The following is a 21,965-nucleotide window of genomic DNA, read 5'->3' as shown; positions in this document are numbered from 1 at the left end:
GTTTATGTTTAAGTAGCTGACTATCTGTGCTTCAGTGATATAACTTAGTAACTGTAATAACAAGAATAGTAATTTAATACTTTTAATACACACAAAAGCTCAAAGGGGTGGCAGGTGACAGTGGGTGAGCGAGAGGGATGTGAATGTCCTGCATAGTGCAGGGGGTTGGACTAGATTACCCAGGAGGTCCCTTCCAACTCTATCATTCTAAAAAAAGGTCAACAGCTCCTTAAGTGCAGCTTTGCCTTTTAACACACTGTTTTCTGTAAAGTCTCAAAGAAAGCTATCTTTCTAAGCACAGATTCACACGCAGACAAATGCTTGCATGCATTAAGCTGTGAAAAGGTTACCTTCAATGGTTTGGAACGTGTCCTGAGCCCTGCCCAGCGGGGTCCTCAGTTTTGAAAGGACAGTAAACTGTGCTGCTTCCCAGATAGCCCACTGCCAGAGCACGGCTTCTGTTTTCAATAAATTGCGTGGAATACTAGACTGTTCACGTTTATCCAGCCTCTGGCAACTGTAAAACAACCTTTCCAACCAGCTCTCCTTCCTGAAGACAAAATCGAGCATCAAGACAGTTATATGTATGTCTGAATAATATATTTCACTTGGAACCAAAGAAGAATGTCTAAGTGAGCAAATGATAGTCAAGGAACATTTTGATGGGTACTTGGGGCAAAGGGCAAATAAAATCCCAAGTAATGGTCAGTCCAGGAGCCTCTTGTGGCACAGAGTGGTAAGGCAGCAGACATGCAGTCTGAAAGCTCTGCCCATGAGGCTGGGAGTTCGATCCCAGCAGCCGGCTCAAGGTCGACTCAGCCTTCCATCCTTCCGAGGTCGGTAAAATGAGTCCCCAGCTTGCTGGGGGGGAAACGGTAATGACTGGGGAAGGCACTGGCAAACCACCCCGTATTGAGTCTGCCATGAAAACGCTAGAGGGCGTCACCCCAAGGGTCAGACATGACCCGGTGCTTGCACAGGGGATACCTTTACCTTTATTCTTTGGTGAGGAGAGGATTGCCTTTGACACGCTTGACAGAGAAAACAAGCACCCTGATATTTCAAATAACTAACAGCCTTTCCTTTTGCTGTATGCTTTCTCTTTGTCCCTCTGAGAGCCACACTGGGTTGAACAAGGGGATAGCTTTAATGGCCAGTCCACCTTTACGGCATGGTAAAGGCCATTACAGAACTCCCACGAGAGCAACGCTAGCAGAAGGCAGAAAGAGCAAATGCGATATAGAAGGTAGAACCTGCAGAGCAATCACCCTTAATCAATCACCCTTAATCAATCAGTGCAATCACCCTTAATCAAAGCATTGGCTGCATTTGCATCATGGATGACACAGCAGGCACCTCACCAAACTGCTCACTACATTAAGCTATTCACCGATCCCAGCAAAGTACTCATGTTTCCCAAAAGAAAAAAAGGGAACCGTGCACTATTTGTTGTTCTATGACTGACCCCCCCCCAATACCTTGTTTGTAAACACAAAAACAGAGAGCTCTTACCCTGTTCGGTGAGAGCTCCCGTACAAGATGAAGCTGATGATATCAGAAAAGTCCTGCGGGTGGAACGTGTTGCTCGGGGCTTTGCTCATGTGACTCCGTATGGCCAAAGAGATTTCTTGTATTTCTGTGTGATGGTTGTTACTAGAAAGCCAGAAATAACTATACCGTTAGTTCCCCCTGCCCGCCCGCAAGCACCCGAGGGCGAGGCTTGGAGGTGGATGCAGGCCACGTGCAGGCAGGTCCCCCTCTCTCCCAGGACCTCCTCCCTGCCTCCCCATGGAGACCGCCCCCCACCCACAGTGCTCTGGCTGGGGCTTGCCTCCCCTTCCCTCACAGCTCCCACCCACTGGCAGCAGCGGAGGCCTCAATGACCCCTGGGAGAAGGATTACCGTATTTGCCGGCGTATAAGACGACCCCCCAACATTTCCACTCAAAATATAGAGTTTGTTACGTTGCATTACAGTACTATGGGCAGCTATGTCTATCCCAACTGAAGTGCACCCGGCATATAGGACGACCCCCCCACTTGGAGACATGTTTTTCAGGGGGGGAAAGTAGTCTTATACGCCAGCAAATACTGTAATCGACCCCCCCCCCAGGTTGAGAACCGCTGCTCTAACCCATCTTGTTCACGCATTCTGCTTCCCTCTGACACGCACACTCAGGGAATTCTCGTTTCTACTGCCTGCCCTTCCACTGGAAAGCACCTGAAGGTACACAATCCCCTACCTTGCCTGCAGGTGACCAGTTTCACCGCCCTGTTCATAGGAACTCAATCATTGTCTGATGATGCTAGGCTGGGGTGATGTCTGAACGTGGGCTATCTGACTACAATACAGTAACAGAACTGGATAGAGCTTCCCGGCACTCCAAATCTCTCCTTTCAAAATCCAGCCACTTACCTTAATACTACATCCAAAGGAATAGATTTTAAGAGTTTTCCAAATGTCTGCCTTATGCGAGCACTGCTGTGAAAGAGCTGGACACGACATACGTCGACACATCTACGAGCCCCCACGCAAAAAGGAAAGGAGACACAAAAACAAATAAGAATTATTTTTATTGGTTCTTATATGCCGCTTTTCTCTACCCGAAGGAGGCTCAAAGCGGCTTACAGTCGCCTTCCCTTTCCTCTCCCCACAACAGACACCCTGTGAGGTGGGTAAGGCTGAGAGAGCCCTGATATTACTGAAGAAGAAGAAGAAGAGTTGGTTCTTAGATACCGCTTTTCTCTACCCGAAGGAGGCTCAAAGTGGCTTATAGTCGCCTTCCCTTTCCTCTCCCCACAACAGACGCCCTGTGGGGTGGGTGAGGCTGAAGGAGCCCTGAGATTACTGAAGAAGAAGAAGACTTGGTTCTTAGCTGCCGCTTTTCTCTACCCGAAGGAGGCTCAAAGCGGCTTACAGTCGCCTTCCCTTTCCTCTCCCCACAACAGACACCCTGTGGGGTGGGTGAGGCTGAGAGAGCCCTGATATCACTGCCCGGTCAGAACAGTTTTATCAGTGCTGTGGTGAGCCCAAGGTCACCCAGCTGTCTGCATGTGGGGGAGCGCAGAAACGAACCCGGCATGCCAGATTAGAAGTCTGCACTCCTAACCACGACACCAAACTTGAACATGATTTTTGACGTGAGAACAGAAAGAATTGCCACAGTACCTCTGCAACAGGTCATCAGGCAGAGACGGTGACAACGCATGGAGGCTGCTACAGGCCTGAAGACAAATATTTATATCTTCTAGAAGGGCTGTGCAGAGGATAAAGAAAGACTAGCGTTATTTTCCATCCGAATAGAGCAGCCCCTTTTAAAAACCTTTCTACCATGAAATCAAAGATGCACTGAAGATCAAAATCAAAGACTGCGCTCTCTTTCTGTACCTCAACCCTCTATTCCTACATGTAAGCATACCCACAGCATCGCTAGTTCAAGACCCTCCTATGACTGGTGCTTCCAGGGTCGGCCGATGTTTAAAAGTTTATGCCATGATGACGTTTTTACTCTGGTCTCTCCCCCTCCGAGGAGCTCAAGGCCACAAGCCTGCTTCTCCTCGCCTCCAGGTTATCACACAGGAGTGATTGTGAGAGGAAGGTCAAGCAACAAGCCCAGGGTCACTCAAGGGAATTTGAACTAACCACCCGGCCTATGCAAAAGCCTGTTCCAAGAGACGCAAGCCGCTTAACACAGGGCGACTGTGAGCAGCTGACCCCCACGGGCACATCTTAAACCACATTTGAAACATCCCTCGGTTCCCAGGCTGGCTTGCAAGGGAGCACAAGGGAAGGAGTGTTGGTGAAAGACGAGAAGAAGCCCCACGTGCCCTCGGGCTTACCGAACTCTCCTCACAATCCTTTGGATTTTCTATTCCATTTTCCCCCATGTGAAAAAGGCAGCACAGAAGTGCACAGCCTTGTAAGATTATTATGGCCTTTACGCCCACGCTAAGTTATCTCACTACGGATCACAATTAATTCTAATCAATTCTTGAAGAATGACATTTCAAATTGGACTGGATGAGCAAAGCAGGGACAGCAAGACTGGGAAGAAAAAGGAGCCTCTTACTGTTTGCTAGAAGTCCTTTGCAGAATTTGTGAAAAGACGGCAGGGAGAACAGCGGGGCATACGTCTCGGATTTCTTCATTAGAACAGCCACCTCCAAAGCCCACGTGATTAGCAGTTTCCTAGAAACATATTAACATGACCGTCATTCTAGACCAGGGGCAGTCAAAACTGCGACCCTCCAGATGCCCATCGACTACAATTCCCATGAGTCCCTGCCAACATTCACTGGCAGGGGCTCACGGGAATTGTAGTCCATGGACATCTGGCGGGCCGACGTTTGACGACCCCTGTTCTAAACCATAATAAAGTCACAGATTTATCCGCCTTCTATGAAGTTGTTTACAATATAAGGCATGAAATCTGAGTGACATCAGGAAGACAACTTTTTTGGCCTATGGGACAAGAAAGCCACATCCTCTCTTAGAATAACAGAGTTGGAAGGGACCTCCTGGGTCATCTAGTCCAGCCCCCTGCACAACCCTGTCACACTCATCCCCTGTAATCTGCCACCCCCTTGAACCTTCATTAAGATGCTGGTCTGGTGAGCAAATAGAGTGAGTGCGGAGATTAGGATCGAAGCTGAGCCCCAGCAGCACTGGGGGACCCTCAACTTTCCTGAGACTGCGAGATCATCCAGAATTCGGACACGGCAGCATGGGCACAGCAACGAAATGGCTGCCGTGAGAGGCGGAACCAGCCACAAAATGACTGTCACAGATTAACTTCAGCAACAGTGTGTAGAAACTTGCCAAAGCAGCATTTTAAAAAATCTGGACAGCCAATGTGATCTCTTAACAATTATTCACAAGCCTCACTCCGCAAAAGGCTTGCTTGGCCTCACCCACCTCCTAAAACACTTCATGGGCGCCAGAAAAGGTATCAGCGGGTGCCACTGTGCCACATTGGGGATCCCTGGCCTAGGGCTTTGGGTGGAGAGCAAAACGCGGAGCTAAATGGCCTGATTCTGGCTTACAGCTTTACTGGTACTCATGAGTCAGTTCACTTAATCATCACGAGATGAGCCCAGCCACAATAATTTGCAGCCAACATAATTAAGAGTACAGCCCTCTGACGGCTACCTGTGGAATAGGTGCCAACGAACTCTACAGAGTTTGCATCTGAGTATGTGCACTGAGCATCAAGGTTCAGTTTAAGATGTCCTACGTTACACTGCTGACCGTTTGCGAACTGCTCTGAAACAGTCCCGCGTACGCAAACCATTTCTTATCGAAACAAACTGCTTATTTAACAAAACCCAGCTTCTACAAATTCGTAGCGCCTCCGGGATTTCAGGTCTATACTGCTGCTTAAATTGGTACTGATCTTCATGTAAGACACCGCCACTCTTCGATAGATAGACAGAAAAGCACAAACGCACCTGGTATCGTAGGTGAGGTTGTCCTTCTTCAGCAGAAGTCCCAGGAGGTTCAGTATAATAGTAAAATGCTTCTTTGTAGCTGTGGTGACCGTGCTGATGACAGCCCCGTCGAATAAGGAAGGCGAAGACGAACTCAGGCTGCTGGATATGAAATGCTCGTGCCTGAAGAGCAGAGCAAAAATAAATTTTGGCTCAGCTTTATCCGAGGCCGGGCCAACTGCTTCAAGCAAACGCGTATCAACCAGCAAAACGTGAGCTTCAGATCCCGTGCAGGAGAAGCTGTCATTGGTAAAGTGATTCTTTTGCACTGCATCACTCAGGAACAAAGTCTAGGGGGGAGGTGCAATCGTCATATTCTAGCCCACCCTGCCCTCCTTTGTCTGTAGAGACCATTCTCTTCAGGCCCTGCTCCTCGGTCTCCAGCCGGAGGCCATAAGCATCTTATATGACATCTTCACGCAACCTTTGGCCCAGCTGGTGCGGAGGTTTGGGCTAGGATGTCATCAATATGCAGATGACACCCAGTTCTTCCTCCTGATGGACGGCCACCCTGACTCTCCCCCAGCCAGCTGCCTGGAAACAGCGACGAGCTGGCTCAAGCCGTCGCCTGAAGCTCAACCCTTCAAAGACAGAGTGCCTATGACTGGGGTAGGAAGGGTCCAAGCGAGGAAGTGCGATTGCCCAACCAGGACGCGGTACAGCTATCAGTGGCTCACACCTCCAGGAGCCTGGGCATGATCTTGGACGCCTCCCTCTCCATGGAGGCGCAGGTTCTACCACCTGAGCCAAGGCAAAACTACTAGCACCCTACTTGGCCCGAGAAAACCTAAGCCACAGTGTAATGAACTGAACGACCATGGGATGGTTAACATCTTAAGATTCTTTAACCAGTTACTAAAATGCTATTGTAACCACTGTTACTGTTATGGTTCTATGCGACATTGTCACTGAGTCATGCAGTACTTGTTCCCATGTTCCCTCAGGGGAGGGTGGTATATTGAATGAATGAATGAATGAATGAATGAATGAATGAATGAATGAATGAATGAATGAATGAATGAATGAATGAATGAATTCTACCCATTATTTGAATGTTTGTGAGCAAAGCTGTTCGAGCCGACAGAAGCAGATGCTTCCTCCCAGTTTTTCAAAGGAAAACCAAGAGGGCATTAAGATATTATAATAATATGACAATACGAAAGATAGTTTTGTGAGGAAATTAATAAGCAGGCTAGTGGCTGACAGCAGTGCCAGTGTTTTCGTCTCATATACCCTCCGCTTCTCCTGGGTTTCACAGTTTCAGTTTACCGCCTTCTCTGACTTCTTCCTTTAGACAAGCGATCTCTGGGTTCCATGCCCTTGCGCAAAACCCAAGTCTACTAAATTTCATGCGCTTATCCTCCCATGATAAGCACCAGTGGTTCAACCAATTGATCCCTCAAAAGGATGCACATTACCTCCCCCACCCAATAATGAAATCAATCCTTTCCTACCTCGTGCAATGGGAATAGAGTGTGTAGAGCACAGCGTACTGGACCGCAGGGAAGTGAACTGCAATGTCCTCATGTGCAATCATCAGGTTCTTGCTCAGCAGAGCAAACACGGTTGGAGACAAAGCCCACATCTGCCCAGGCAATCATAAAGAACAAAACAGACACAGCAATTAGGCTGCTCCTGGCCCCGACCACCGCTTGGTTGCTAGGAAAAGGGTGGACAGGTGGAGAGCAACAAATACTGAGCCCAGAATTAACTGCTTGAGATTGTAGCAGCTACAAGAGGATTTCTTGTGAAGCGCAATGCTCATGCCATACAATGTACAAACCCCGAAGAGATTGGCCTTCTCCTGTTTTTGCTGCTAGTGACAATAAAAAGCTCTAGCCGCCAAAAAACCCACGCCATTCCCGATCGCAAAACAAGGAAACCTGGAAGCCTGTGCACAGTGGGAAATGCCAATGTACACAGTGTTGCCATGAACAACAGGCACATAAACGGCCTCCCCTCAAAAGTGACATCCTAAAGTGAAATCAAGGAGCTTTCGCTTGCTCACAGAATCAGTGAGTCTACCGTTGTTCAGAGTGGAATAATAAAAGGGGTTTTCTAGTCAAGCAGAAGTGTAGTCACCCCCCCCCCTATTTTCATAGCTGACCGACACCATACTTTCATTTTGCAAAGACGATCCCATTGCACTTACGCCGATCAAGGAGTTCTTTGCGTTTCCAATTGTGGTCAGGGCACTCAGGTCAAAGATCACAACGAACTTTGCATTGGCCACGTCAAACACGTGGCTCTTGAAAGCATCGTGCTGGATTTCGGAACACGCTTCCGGGAGCTGCAAGCTGCAAAGGAGACTGTTCAAGGCACAGGCCATTTCTCCCAAGATGAGCTTGTAGGCTGTTTCCAGAACGGGAATGTTCTTTAGGCTCAGCACCGCTTGATAGACAGCATGCGCTGCTGCAACCACCTGGGAGACAGAAAGGACCAGTGTGTCAGTCAAGCCCAGACTGCTTTGCAATGACGGGGTCTGCAGGTAGTTGTTGTTTTTTTTGGGGGGGGGGGGATACAACTGCCTGCCAGACATCCACCACAGTTGATAGATCCCATTTAAAATAGACTTTAGAAGAAGAAAAAGAGTTGGTTCTTATATGCCGCTTTTCCCTACCTGAAGGAGGCTCAAAGCGGCTTAGCTTCCTCTCCCCACAACAGACACCCTGTGAGGTGGGTGAGGCTGAGAGAGTCCTGATATTACTAAAGAAGAGTTGGTTCTTATATGCCGCTTTTCTCTACCCGAAGGAGGCTCAAAGTGGCTTACAGTTGCCTTCCCTTCCCTCTCCCCACAACAGACACCCTGTGAGGGAGGTGAGGCTGAGAGAGCCCTGAGATTACTGGAGAAGGAGAAGGAGAAGAGTTGGTTCTTATATGCCACTTTTCTCTACACAAAGGAGGCTCAAAGCAGCTTACAGTCGCCTTCCCTTTCCTCTCCCCACAACAGACACCCTGTGAGGGAGATGAGGCTGAGAGAGCCCTGATATCACTGCTCGGTCAGAACACTTTTATCAGTGCCGTGGCGAGCCCAAGGTCACCCAGCTGGCTGCATGTGGGGGAGCGCAGAATCGAACCCGGCATGCCAGATTAGAAGTCCGCACTCCTAACCACTACACCAAACTGGCTCTCGTATTTAAACAAATAACAAAGTACATATCTTTTCAAAGAAAAGCTGTTTTACCAAAATAAAGGATGACCTGCAAAATTACGAATTTCCATGGTGGTATTCTAAAACTCTACGCTATATGTAATTGTCATTGGGCAATTTTTTTTAAGCAATGTTTTGAAGTTTCCCGTTCTCACATCTCTCTCTGAGAATTCCTCAGACTGCTACATACAGGGCTCATATCACCTAAAGATTTAGCCAAGCACCCTAAGGGAATACACCCACTCTCTCTCTGATATGTACAACCTGACTGGCAAGACTCATCAAGTCCAGGAAAGAATTCTGACAAAGTGATTAGCAGTAGTACCCGTAAAAGGACTGGCAACATAAGAGCACTGGGGGGACGGGGATGCCTAAAGTACCAACTGGTTATAGCAGGACATAAGAACATCCCATTGAAGTCCCAGCCTGCATTGCTCAAGGTAGAAAGGCAGAATTCACTCCTCCAAACCAGAATCATAGGAGCCTCCAAAGCACATGGCAGGAGACAAACGGTTTTTTATTTAAGTCTCAACTGTGCTAAATGGAGCTGTTCTCTATTCAGAGGAAGAAAAACTGTAAGTGGTAACAGGCTGTGCTTTGGGGACAATGCTTACTAGTGGGCAGAACAAACACCCTGCAGGACAAAACTGAGGAATTGCTTGTCCCCGCCATAAATAAGTGCTACTGCAGTGGTCATTCTTCTGTTTCCAAAAGGTTAATCCTACGACAAAGAACTCTTCTTCTGTAAACTTTTCAATCGGATGAACGAAAGACTCAGTTTCTTTTGACATCCCAGAACCCTGATATAATTGAACCAGTAGCAAAGTTTTCACATCTTGCCATGAGAAAACGTGAATGTATTATGCGTAAAGCATGATATTTGCCTTTGTTCTCACTAGCAGTGGATCCTTTTGCACTTTCCCTTCTTATATTGTACTTATATTGTATTATATGCTATTAAAGGCTTGTTGTTGTTGTAAACTTTTGCGTTACATTCAGCAATACATATTTACAGGCATACGAGTCTGTCTGTTTGAAAACACTGAAATGTTCAAGTTAACAAAGCGTTTTAGATAAAACAACGAAAGCATTACCTCTTTTTCCTTATGGTACCGGAGCATAAGCAGTTTTGACTCCGGTATAAATAGCTTCTCTATAAAGGATGACGGGAGTTTTGTATTTATTTGTTCAACGATCTAAGACAAAAATAAGCACTCGTCATACCTGCAGTCCCTTATGGAGCCCCGATTTTTGAAAACTTTGCTTTTTAAGACCTACTTCCAGAAAACTGGCAACTACAACTAGCAAATTTAAAACCACTGCAATGCAGGATTCCTGCTACGTTTGCCGACTGTTCACACACAATCCAGCCTACCGTTCTTCCCTATAGCACAGTATAAGCGGCCAACGGATACCAGAACTGCAATGGTTCTTAGTATTAGTAGAGAGATTTAGTACAAGCTCCATCTACATTTTGACAGCAGAACAAGAAAGTTTGTGTGTGGAAAGAGTTCCAATCATCAGTTACGAAGCTCACTATATCAAGTTACCCCCACAAAGAAGCCCAATTTTTCCACTCCCCCCGCCTCACACTTTCAAATAACATCTAGATAACTCAAAAGTTTGCATACTGTTTTGTGTCCTTTGGCCTCAAAACAGTCTTAACGTGGATTCTGCTTTTCGATTTTCCCCCCCTGGAACAACACAGCTACCTCTAACTTCTACGAACAAGTTCGATCCTCTCAGCCCACCCAGACCTTTCCCCAGTCTACAGGGAAACCACCCCAATCCAAAAACGAAAGCTAGGTTTCCCAACGCCCTCCTCTTATTAACTTGAAGGGGGGAAGGGGGGTGTCATTTATCCAGTAAGCCCAGATATGATGAGGGTTGTATGTACCAGCATCAATAAGTTCAACACCGAGATGATATAATCAGTACCACAAGCCTGACAATTCTCCAGCTGATCCAGCCCATAGGTAATGACCATGTCGCAGTGCACATTCATGCTGGGGTCCAGGCTGCCAAGCAAGACGCCGACGCACTCGTTGGCTGCCGTCAGGACAGCCTCCGAAAAGAATACTTGGTTGGCAGCGGTCACACACCTCATTACTCTGTACAGGACCTGGGGGGAAAAGGGGGGGGGGAGAATGAGTACACAATACGGGAGGACATTTCCCTCCAAGTTAGCCCTAAAACTGCCCTGCTATTTAGAGCTTTCCCCATCATTTCTTTACTAAGAAGAAAGCACTGTATAGAAAATCATAAGCATTATTTAACCAGAAAGGAGAGAAAGGAATCATAGAGTCGAAAGGGATCTTCACAGTCGTCTAGTCCAGTGGTCCCCAAGCTTTCTGAGGCTGGGGACCGGCAGGGCAACTGCCCCACCCGCGTATCGCACACGCGCGGGCCACAGCCACGCATGCGATCATGCGCCATGCGTGGCTGAAATAGCGCGTGCGCGGCACTTTTGCGCATGCGCAGTGCGCGGCGCGGCCCTGATTCCCTCTCCCCGCCCTCCCGCAGTAACAAGCTTCCCGGCCTGGGAAGTTTTTTACTGCGGGGGGGGGCGGGGCGGGGAGAGGGAGCCGCGGCCCGCAGGTTGGGGACCACTGGTCTAGTCCAACCCCCTGCACAATACTCACAACAACCTGGCCACCCACAGTGACCCCAATTGCATGCTCAATTGATCCCCCACCACCACCAGAGTCCAACCTGGAGGAAATTCACCCACCATCCCACAGTGGTGATTAGCAATTCCCTGGGTGTGCCAGGAAGGGCCCCAAGAGACAAACACTGGCCCATCCCTTCCTGCCCACCCACTCCCCATCTGCCTAAGTTCATTAAAGAAAGCAAAAGCAGGGCAAATACATTCTAATGTTTTAAAAACTGAGAAATCTAAAGCACAGACTGAGCTGCTAGAATCTGCACCACTCAGTGTTCGTATCCAGTTCTTGTAACTCATGAACCAAACTCCCAAGCAGCAAGAAGTGCACCAAAAAGTCTTACATCCGTTACATAAGCTTCCGTAATGGGTGGCCCTCTAATGGGGCTGAACCGCTCTCCGATACTCCTCACCACCGTGCTGAAAACCCGGAGCAGCGCTGCCAGCTTGGGCAGTGAAACAGAAGGAGGCGGTATGTCTTCATCCACGGATTCTCCAGACGCCACGTGGCTGAGGTCCTAAAACAGAACAGAGCGTGTGTGTTGAATGCAAACGAAAGCGAAGACTTGATCATAAAGCGAAGCCATGTTATCATAAATCTTCTGCGCCCACACGAGCACGTTGAGATTAAATCTGGCGTTCAGGCCTCTCAAGAAAACGAAGATCGTGGCATCCGGCCCTCTCGATTCCTGGCAAATAGATGGGGGAAGAAATGGAGGTAGTGACAGATTTTATTTTCCTGGGCTCCAAGATCACTGCAGATGGGGATTGCAGCAAAGAAATTAAAAGACGCTTGCTCCCGGGGAGGAAAGCTATGGCAAATCTAGACAGCATCCTAAAAAGCAGAGACGTCACCCTGCCAACAAAAGTGCGTTTAGTCAAGGCTATGGTCTTCCCAGTTGCAATGTATGGCTGCGAAAGTTGGACCATAAGGAAGGCCGAGCGTCAAAGAATTGAGGCTTTTGGACTCTGGTGCTGGAGAAGACTCTTGCGAGTCCCTTGGACTGCAAGGCGAACAGACCGGTCAGTCCTCGAGGAGATCAGCCCTGACTGCTCCTTAGAAGGCCAGATCCTGAAGATGAAACTCCAATACTTTGGCCCCCTCATGAGAAGGAAGGACTCCCTGGAGAAGAGCCTGATGCTGGGAGCGATCGAGGGCAAAAGAAGAAGGGGACGACAGAGAATTTGGTGGCTGGATGGAGTCACTGAAGCAGTAGGTGCAAACTTAAATGGACTCCGGGGAATGGTAGAGGACAGGAAGGCCTGGAGGGTCATTGTCCAGGGGGCCGCGATGGGCCGGACATGACTTCGCACATAACAATAACAATCAGGCCTCTCCGCTTGTACACACGCTGGCAGGAGCTCGTGGGAATTGTAGTCCATGGACATCTGGAGGGCTGCAGTTTGACTACCCCTGCCCTAAAGGGCTGTCTTAGCTTGATGGTGACCCGATGGCACTTTCTAGCGCCACATCAAAGCTTAGTGAACAAAAATGGTTAAAAGCAACACAGAATCTCAGGTTATTTAATTTGTGCTACACTTTTCGTTCCAGAAGGACCACTCTCCCAAAGATGGCCTGCCTGGAATGGAGAAAAATAATCTGGAGATGCTTCCACCTCCTCTGGGGTGGCATTGCACTCAAACTCCAGTTCTTATTAAGCCTGTCTGGCCAATCCCAACCCCCTTTCATTTCTTCTCACTCTGCTGATTGCTGAAAATTGGAGGAATATACAAGTCCGGCAAATTATATGGCATATACAGCTCCATTACCATCAATCATAAGGAAAACTTGCATAGATTCAAGTGGGTAGCTGTGTTGGTCTGAAGCAGCACACCAAAACAAAATCGGAGCCCAGTGGCACTTTTAAGACCAATGAAGATTTATTCAAGGCATGAGAGCTTTCGAGTGCAGGCACTCTCCCTCAGACTAAATGCTTGCACTCAAAAGCTCACACCTTGAATAAATCTTTGTTGGTCTTAAAGGTGCCACTGGACTCCGATTTTGTGTTGAAGGAAAACTCGCAACATTAATCTTACATCTCAAGCAACAATTGTTTTAAGCTGGAAGGGCTTTTTCAAGGGTTTCGCTCATGGCTACCATGAAAGTAAGATTGAGACCAGGGGAGGGGAGAGGGAAGCCAGAAATACCAACATCTAAACCAATATTGATTAAAACATTGCATATTTTAAATCTCGCTTAATGCACTTCAAAGCACTGCTTGAAATGCTACTTTAACACGTTTTACATGCGGTCACAGTCAACTCTTTCCAAAATCCACAATGCAGTATTTGTGTGTGTGTGTGTGTGAATGGCACAGGGAGGGAGGTACCATGTCAGAGTTCGCCTAATAGCCGTCTCCTTTCCAGTCATCACCCAAGTTGTATTACCTCAGCATACGCTTCCATATCCTCAAGAAACTGACCCAAAAGTGTGGTCGAAAAGGCGAGATCAGCGACCCAAAAGGGCTCCAGGCTCTGTAGCCATCCTGCCAAAGAAGAAAAAAGAAATCAGACCACTAGAAACACAAGAAAGTTGAAAGTATAATTGGCTTGACTTATCCTTATCCATTGTTGTTCCTCTATATATTTCTGAAACAGCCTAGGGGGTGGGGCGTGTCTGGCTGTCCAAGTTGGAAAAGGGCCAATCAGGGTGCAGCCAGCTTTGTCATGATTGGCCCTGCCCTCCGGCCCTGGACACCTCAGTCCTGGGGCCAGCAGCAGGTAAGGGGAGGGGGCCCTGGGCAAAGGATCGTGGTGGGGGGCCTCCTAACGAGGGCCTCTTGGCCTGCTAGGCTGGGCCTGCTCACGAGGGCCTCCTGGCCAGCTGGCTGCCTGCTAAGGAGCTCTGTCATGGGCCTGCTAACGAGCTGGCCAGCCCCTGCCTGCCCCACTTGATTTGGCTGCGAGCTGCGGCCCAAAGCCACCTTAAGAGGACCCTTTCAGGAACGGGCTTTGAAGCGAGTATATTAATAAATAAAACTAAAGTAGCAAAAGTAAATAGCCAGCAACAATGACGCCTAGTTCTGTTGCATGTGACTACAGGACCAGCAGCACTCATCTTCAACAGGGAAATCAAAACAGTACAGAACGGCCAGCTCATCTAAAAGAAGGTATAAGGCTAGACAGGGATAAAGGAGCATATCTAAACTGACACTGTGGCCACTGCATCATCCTGGTTTGTGGCAGAGTGCATGCTTTGTAGGTGGAGGCTTCAGGCCCACTTGACAAGGCACTAAGGCTGAAGGGGTTTAGCAAAGACTCTCTGCCCAAGAACCTGGGGATCAGACGATCCTGAGCTAGGGATATATCCTGAGCTCATGTATACAGATAATTCACATCTAGTGAAGCCAATTTCACATTATTATTTTTCCCCCAGATTTATTCCCCGCCACTCCCTGCTCGGCTCGTGGCGGGTTACAACACCTTATAAAATCCCCATTAAAACACCCATGAAAAGACATCCAAAAAGCCCAACGTGGCGGAAAACTCACTCCCAACCCCCACTACTAGAGGAGTAGAGAAGGAGATCTAACCATGTCCTATTCAAACCCCGGATGGACGGACGGACGGACGGACGGGGGGGGGGGGGCTCGATCTACCTCGCTGATTAGGAAGATGATCCTGCACTGAGCACGGGGTCGAGCTAAATGGCCTGTATGACCCTGTCCGACTCTACGATTCTACACGGCTGTCGCGTACAAATATTTCATTTTTCAAGACTTACCGGACACTTGTTGAGTCAGAGAAGGTTTCTGAGTGTGGTCGATGTGCCACCCAACCAATATGTCAACCGTGTCCTTGGAAAAGCAACAAACAAAACGCTGACCCATCTGTAAAGCATTATGCGTCTGCACATATTTAAAAAGCAAGGCGAGCACGCTTACCCTGAAGTTTGTGCTGAAAATGTGAGGGTAGCAGCGAGACACGAGAAGGATGCACTTGACACATTTACAAAGCAGTTCTGGTGTGTCCACGTTCTCCAGGATAGACTGCAGGCTGGTCATGACAAGCTTTAAAAGGGGCAAAAAAAACCCTGTCAGTTTATTCAAAACACTATTTGCAGTATACAAAACAATTGATCCAATAAATCACACGGCCTGCTTAAAAATGAATCATTTAGAAAGGCTTGCAGTGAAACAAATGGCAGCTCCAGACTGAACAGTTTGCATTCTCCACAAGCTGCATGTTCAGCAAGCGAGCCATGTGAGTGGAAAGTCTTCTGACGTCTGTCAGGAACTGGTCGCTTGAGATGCGTCAGAAGACTTTCCACTTGTATGGAGGGGAATAAGACGGCAGGGCTGCTGTGTAGTCTACACCCCAGGCTCCTCCCATTTTATTCCAGCTTGACACACTTCTCCTGTCCCTCCCAGACACTACAAACCAAGCATGAGCACTTCAGCGAGGTTTGAAGAAGAAGAAGAGTTGGTTCTTATATGCCGCTTTTCTCTCCCGAAGGAAGCTCAAAGCGGCTTACAGTCGCCTTCCCTTTCCTCTCCCCACAACAGACACCCTGTGAGGTGAGTAGGACTGAGAGAGCCCTGATATTACTGAAGAAGAAGAAGAGTTGGTACTTATGTGCTGTTTTTCCCTACCCAAAGGAGGCTCAAAGTGGCTGACACTCGCCTTCCTTTCCCTCTCCCCACAACAGACACTCTGTGAGGGAGGTGAGACTGAGAGAGCCCTGATATTACTGAAGAAGAAGAAGAGTTGGTTCTTATATGCCGCCTTTTCTCTACCCGAAGGAGGCTCAGAGCGGCTTACCGTCGCCTTCCCATTCCTCTCCCCATAACAGACACCCTGTGAGGTGGGTGAGGCTGAGAGAGCCCTGATATCACTGCTTGGTCAGAAGAGTTTTATCAGTGCCATGGTGAGCCCAAGGTCACCCAGCTGGCTGCATGTGGGGGCGCGGGGAATCGAACCCAGCATGCCAGATTAGAAGCCTGCACTCCTAACCAGTACACCAAACTGGCTCTCAGTGCACACTACACCAAAATGGTTTGGCCACCTCAGCGATCACCGAGTTTAAGAATTTAAGTATAATGACTTATTCTTGAGTAATTACAATGACCAAGTAGATCATCATCTGGAAACTGAAAAATACTTATCTGTTATATTGCTTATTATTATACTATCTTTTTTCTTTTATGTTTTTATTGTGTTTACTGTTCTTTGGATTTTTTCTCTCTAAAAAATTTATTAAATTCATAAAATCTATACAGAAAAAGAAACATTTCAGAAAGCAGTATATATTTTGGCTCTAACACGCCAATACACAAAAGCTGCTTACGATTCTATTAATTCATTTAAGAAAATCATTCCACAAACAGAAAAATTGGTCTACTTTTACTTTTTCTTACTTGCATTACAGATGAAAAGGCTTTCTTCTCCCCCACAGTCTCCAAAGCTTTGTATGTTGCACACAAATAAAGAAGTTTAACTTCGTCTTTCGCGGATGAGCTAAATTTGCTAAAAATCCATTTAAAGATCTTCTCAGCTTCGTAGCTCAGAGAAGCACAAAGCAGACCGAGACAGCAAGCGCCCTCCTGTCTCAGCTCTTGAAGCAATTTGCTACTGCATGGACAAAGAAGACAAAAAAAACACACCTTTTACTTATGGAAACGGGATCAGAGGCCTGCACAATCGGGTATCACTTCCGCTAAGACAACTGTGAAGGCCCACAATAATTCATAGTGGGGTTTCTCTATTTGCGTTCATTTACCAAAGGTCATAGAATCACAGAATCACAGAGATGGAAGGAAGTTCCAGGGTCATCTAGCACAACCCCCTGCAGAATGCACATAATGGCCACAAGAGCCAAACACCTACACCAGCGGTCCCCAACCCCCGGTCCGGGGACCGGGACTGGTCCGTGGATCAGTTGGTACAGGGCCGCGGCTCCTCCTCCCCGGCTGCTGCCCTGCCACTCTGCCGCCAGCTCACCTTTGGTGTTCTCCAACAGCCGCCATGGCTGGGGCTCCCCCTCGGCGTGGCACAGCTGCTGCTGGCAGCACCCCCCAGTGTTTGGCGGGAAGTCAGGGGCACCGGCGGGAAAGCAAGTGGAGCAGGGGCTCAGGCGGTGGCGACGTCCCTCGGCAAAAGACTACCTCCCACCAGACCTCAGTAAAATTGTCAAGTGTTGACTGGTCCCCGGTGATAAAAAGGTTGGGGACCACTGACCTACACAATCCCTTCTGTCCACCCACTTTCAATCTGCCTACATTCACAGACTTAGCATTTCCCACAGGTATTTTCTAGGGCTTTCCTCCCAAGATCGTTCCCCTTGTGTGGAAGCTGCACGATTATGTGGGTTGCAGTTGTGCACATGGGACCAAAACTGCCTTGCCCCCCCCAGCACAGATTGTCACACCCACATACATCTACACAAACAAGCTCTCTCAAAGAGAAAAAAATATTTGCCAGATTAATTTTGCTTGTTTAGTGACCCTGTCATATGCTTTAAAAAATTCAGTTTGGGAAAAAAACCCCCGCAGAATCATCCAAACTGAATTGAAAGCATCCTCTGAACGGCTTAGATTCCTGCATTCCAACTTACCTTTCGTTAAGCACGTCATGTATGGCAGTCAAGATATTATCCAGTTGTTTAACAAGCACCTACGACAGGAGACAGAAACATCATTTAGACTTTGTGCTCTGGTGAGACAAGTTCAGCTCGCTATATCATTTTTAAAAAGGCTACCAGTGTTTGATATTCTGTTCTGTACTGTGCAACTCAATGGGTTTTGCAACAATATAGTTTGGGAGCCCTTATAAAAGCTAGGTCACCAATGACACTATGTGCAATGCTGCTCTTCAGCCGGCCGGTTTCCCACTGAACAGGATGCAGTGGTCAGAAGGCCTCCGCAGCAGTCACTCAAGATTCTGAGACACTGTCTCATTTAACACTAAAAATATTATTTCCCTTTAAGGGATCCAAGTCAAATCCCTAGTAAACCATCTTCCAACCACCCCCACCAGAAGAGGTTAGCCATCCCTTAAGTCAGGGGTAGTCAAACTGCAGCCCTCCAGATGTCCATGGACTACAATTCCCAGGAGCCCCCTGCCAGCGAATGCTGGCAGGGGGCTCGTGGGAATTGTAGTCCATGGACATCTGGAGGGCCGCAGTTTGACTACCCCTGCCTTAAGTAATTTGTTGAATAGAAAAGGTGGGACATGAGGAGCTGGTTTACGCCTTTTGCTGTGTTTATGGAGCAGCCTCCTAGTCTGAAAGAAACCTTGGTCACTGACCCATTCAATCCTCGTGGGTCCTTTTGAAAACCATCAGGAATCCAGAAGGGTGGAGGCCCACAACACTAGGCCCACAGCAAACAGCTAAAGCTGAGGAGCATATGAAGTTTTTGCTTGCTCTGGCCTCTTTCAGCTCCCAAAGGACTGCTGCATGTTTCCCAGAAGAGGAGCTGCTGTTTGTCAGAAGGGGGACACCAACTCCATCCTTGCTCCTCCTAACTGTGATGAAACTGATCACCCGTTCTCTCCCCCCCCCCTTAAAGTGCTGGGGAAGATCAGCCTCAACAGGGCCAAAAGAAAAGAGCAGGCCAATCTGTAATCCTTTCCTCTCCGTGGAAGAAGCTGCTCCCCCTGATGGGAATGCCTACACAGCAATGAGAATCCCTCATGTCAGAGCAGCAACAAAAGGTGAGGAATAAAAAAATGCATTAAGTCTTCTTCAATTCCACTGCCTTGCCCACTACTTCAGGATTCCAAGCAGTTAAGTATTAAACCAGTGTGTAGGCAGAGTGGAGAGTACTGAAGAAGAAAAAAAACACAGAGTATGTGGAACACATTCCTGATCTGGGACTCCCTGGTTCTGGCCCCCTCTCTCTCTTACAGACACACACACACACAGACTTCCCTCCCCTCCACTGGCCTCAGAAGACTGGCGGTGGTGTCACCAGAGCAGCAAATGGGGCTCAGTGCTGGGCCACACTGCTCTGGTGGCAGTGGTGCTGCTGTGGGCCATCTACTGGCACGCTCCAAAGCAGGACAACGGACTTCGCGTCCGTTATCATTTCCGTTACAGGGACCACGCCAGTAGATGTGTTCCACATCAAGAAATGAATATTCTGCAACCAAGAAAAATCCATAAATGACATAATCAAGGGAATGTGAATATGTGAGTTAGGAGCTGCACAGGGCACCACAGCCTTAACCACATACACACGCTCACCCAATCTCATACCTAAAAGATGGCCACCTTTCATTCTGAGGCATACGATATTAATATGTTGACTGAAGACAAATATCCATGCACTACTTTACCAGTTTGTTCTCTGGTTGCTGAATGAATTCTTTCAGTTGCTTTACAGTAGCCAGTCTTCGATCTCTGTCGTCTTCCCGAGTAATCCTCCGAAGAAGATTTGACAGTCGAGACTCATCAGAGTAAGACAATGATCGGTCTGGAAACAGGAGCATGACCATGGATGATATTCAATCGAAATTAGGGATGGGCACAAACCAGCAAATTCCAGTTCAGTTCAGGGCGTTCCTGAACTAAACACCCAAACCCACCCCCCTGCTCCACCCCGAAACAAACAAGTCTGGTTTGGGCCACTACGTTTCACTTCTTCCCGCATGGAAGTGGAGGGAAACCTGGGAGGGGATGGTGGTGCAGAAATGGCTTGGAGGTCTTTCGGCCTGACAGCTGACAGCCGTGCAGGCCCTACTGGCAGGCAGAATGGGCTGCAAACCTTCTCAGCAGGCTTCTCCAAAGGGAGGGAAGTGGTACCTCATGCTGACCATGCTTGCAGCCATTTTGGCCTGACAGCAGGGTCTTCCTGTGGGCCTGGCTGAGGCTGTTCTACCCGTCCTGCCCATTTGCAGGAGGGGAGGGGGTTATGCAGCAATCTGTTCTGCCCCAGTCAGAGATGCAAGTGCCATGCCTGGTGGAATGAGGAGGGCCAAAGAGGTTGTGAGCTCATTAACTGCTACCTATGTTATTCTTTTGCTATCTCCAACTTGTGGCCTTGAATTCCAAGTGAGCTCTCGATTCTTGTCTGTATTGACATACAGTGTCTTGCCTTTTGTGCTTCGTTTGATAATAACAGGGAACAAGTGGTGTACATATTGGGGGGAGGGAGCATCTGGAGACTTGGGAACAGGCAGCCAAACTGAGAGGGGGGGCTGAACATGTATCTTAAAGAGGCAAAATTGACCTAGTCTGGCAGTTCTGTCAAAGGCCTGGAGTATGTCTGTAAAACCAATAAATAAAGACTTCTTTACTGTGACAAGAGTCAGATTACTGGGCAACCTCATAGGAACCTCATAGGTCCCCATGCTAGGCCAAAAGGACAGGAAGCCTTTTCAGAGCGCCGAAGGGAAGCAAATCCAGTACGCTGAAACTCCTTGGAGCCATTTTGGGTTGTCACCCTAAACGGCTGCCACTCAACTCCCAAACTGAACCAGACAAAGGTCCGTGAAATGTCCGAGGAGGCGCCTCCTCAAACATCAGTTCAGGAGACATAAACTGAGGCCTTCTCATGGGAAGATTCGATTCATGCCCTAATCAAAATATCAAGATCAAATCCGAAGTGAGATACAAGCTAACTATTATTATAGTTACTAAGAAAGAAAAACACAAGTAGCTCTGATACTAATGGTGACCTCAAGTCATTGATTTTTACTATACTTTTATTTTTAAAAAGGACTGAGAGCAACTTGTTTTACACCGTGTAGTTTTCACACAGCTCATTACTATCGTCTGCCCTCTATCGTGACTGCTCAAGTCCAAGACTTCATCTGAGCACGGAATTATTACACACAGACCCCATCTAGTCTCATACATTCAAGACAGTGCCTGGATTCCATCACTTTATCATACTCTAGGGCAGGGGCAGTCAAACTGTGGCCCTCCAGATGTCCATGGACTACAATTCCCATGAGCCCCTGCCAGTTCGCTTACTCCCCAATAATAGTCTCGTTACTTTTCTCAGGAAAGACCACAAATACCGCTGAGAACTGAGCCTATTCCTTCTTGCAAAACTCAACTTGTTCTTCCTTGTAGTTCAATCTGTCAGATTAATTATGACAAGGATAATATTTCAATGGCTCCCCTAAACCTTTGTGGCATAAAAGAAACTGGTTCATCTAGCAAGTGTCTTGAGGATGGAAAATCCTGTTCCAGACCCTGGGGCTGCCAAGAGTAACTATAATACCCATGCTGTTGGAGCCCAACACCGCAAGGCAGAACGCATGCGATGGAGAAGTGCCGCCCTCACGCACACACATATTGGGAGTCCTCCACAACCATCTCCATCACAATGAGCATTGTTACTGTGTTAAAGCATAAAGATTCAGTCAGTTGATACAAATGTTTTTTTCTGTGGAAAAGGTTGTCCTTATAATTCACATTTCTCTTGCTCCAATTCGTTTTCTTAGAAGAAAAAAGACCAGCTTGCTTCACAGAGTCAACTACTCTGGTACACCAGGGATTGATGGCAAACTATGATCGCAGAATGTTATAGTTGCTCAAAAGTTTAGGAAGACGGCAGACACACATAAAGGGGTTCCAAATCCATTTTCTGACTTTAACCAAAAGAAATAGAATCACAGAACCATAGAGTTGGAAGGGGCCATACAGGCCATCTAGTCCAACCCCCTGCTCAACGCAGGATCATAGAATCATAGAATCACAGAACCATAGAGTTGGAAG

The 21,965-nt window shown here is 47.8% G+C and overlaps 1 protein-coding gene across 1 annotated transcript in view; it reads right to left on the bottom strand.

Annotated features, from left to right (window-relative positions):
- Nucleotides 1-21,965, bottom strand: part of SMG1 (SMG1 nonsense mediated mRNA decay associated PI3K related kinase) — a 99,723-nt gene that overhangs the window by 59,889 nt on the left and 17,869 nt on the right. The window contains exons 4-20 of the mRNA XM_077316958.1: nucleotides 19,577-19,713; nucleotides 17,853-17,911; nucleotides 16,657-16,870; nucleotides 15,184-15,309; nucleotides 15,024-15,096; nucleotides 13,688-13,785; nucleotides 11,644-11,817; nucleotides 10,535-10,759; nucleotides 9,732-9,833; nucleotides 7,639-7,908; nucleotides 6,941-7,071; nucleotides 5,448-5,609; nucleotides 4,070-4,188; nucleotides 3,169-3,256; nucleotides 2,416-2,517; nucleotides 1,513-1,653; nucleotides 351-550 (exon numbers count right to left, since the gene is read on the bottom strand). Coding sequence (XP_077173073.1) covers nucleotides 351-550; nucleotides 1,513-1,653; nucleotides 2,416-2,517; nucleotides 3,169-3,256; nucleotides 4,070-4,188; nucleotides 5,448-5,609; nucleotides 6,941-7,071; nucleotides 7,639-7,908; nucleotides 9,732-9,833; nucleotides 10,535-10,759; nucleotides 11,644-11,817; nucleotides 13,688-13,785; nucleotides 15,024-15,096; nucleotides 15,184-15,309; nucleotides 16,657-16,870; nucleotides 17,853-17,911; nucleotides 19,577-19,713 — 2,421 coding nt within the window. The remainder of the gene's footprint in view (nucleotides 1-350; nucleotides 551-1,512; nucleotides 1,654-2,415; nucleotides 2,518-3,168; nucleotides 3,257-4,069; nucleotides 4,189-5,447; nucleotides 5,610-6,940; nucleotides 7,072-7,638; nucleotides 7,909-9,731; nucleotides 9,834-10,534; nucleotides 10,760-11,643; nucleotides 11,818-13,687; nucleotides 13,786-15,023; nucleotides 15,097-15,183; nucleotides 15,310-16,656; nucleotides 16,871-17,852; nucleotides 17,912-19,576; nucleotides 19,714-21,965) is intronic.

This window comes from Paroedura picta, chromosome 17 (assembly GCF_049243985.1).
Source record: "Paroedura picta isolate Pp20150507F chromosome 17, Ppicta_v3.0, whole genome shotgun sequence".
NCBI classification, from domain to species: Eukaryota; Metazoa; Chordata; class Lepidosauria; order Squamata; family Gekkonidae; genus Paroedura; species Paroedura picta.
The sequence above is the reverse complement of the archived record's forward strand: the minus strand, read 5'-3'. Positions and strand labels throughout refer to the sequence as shown.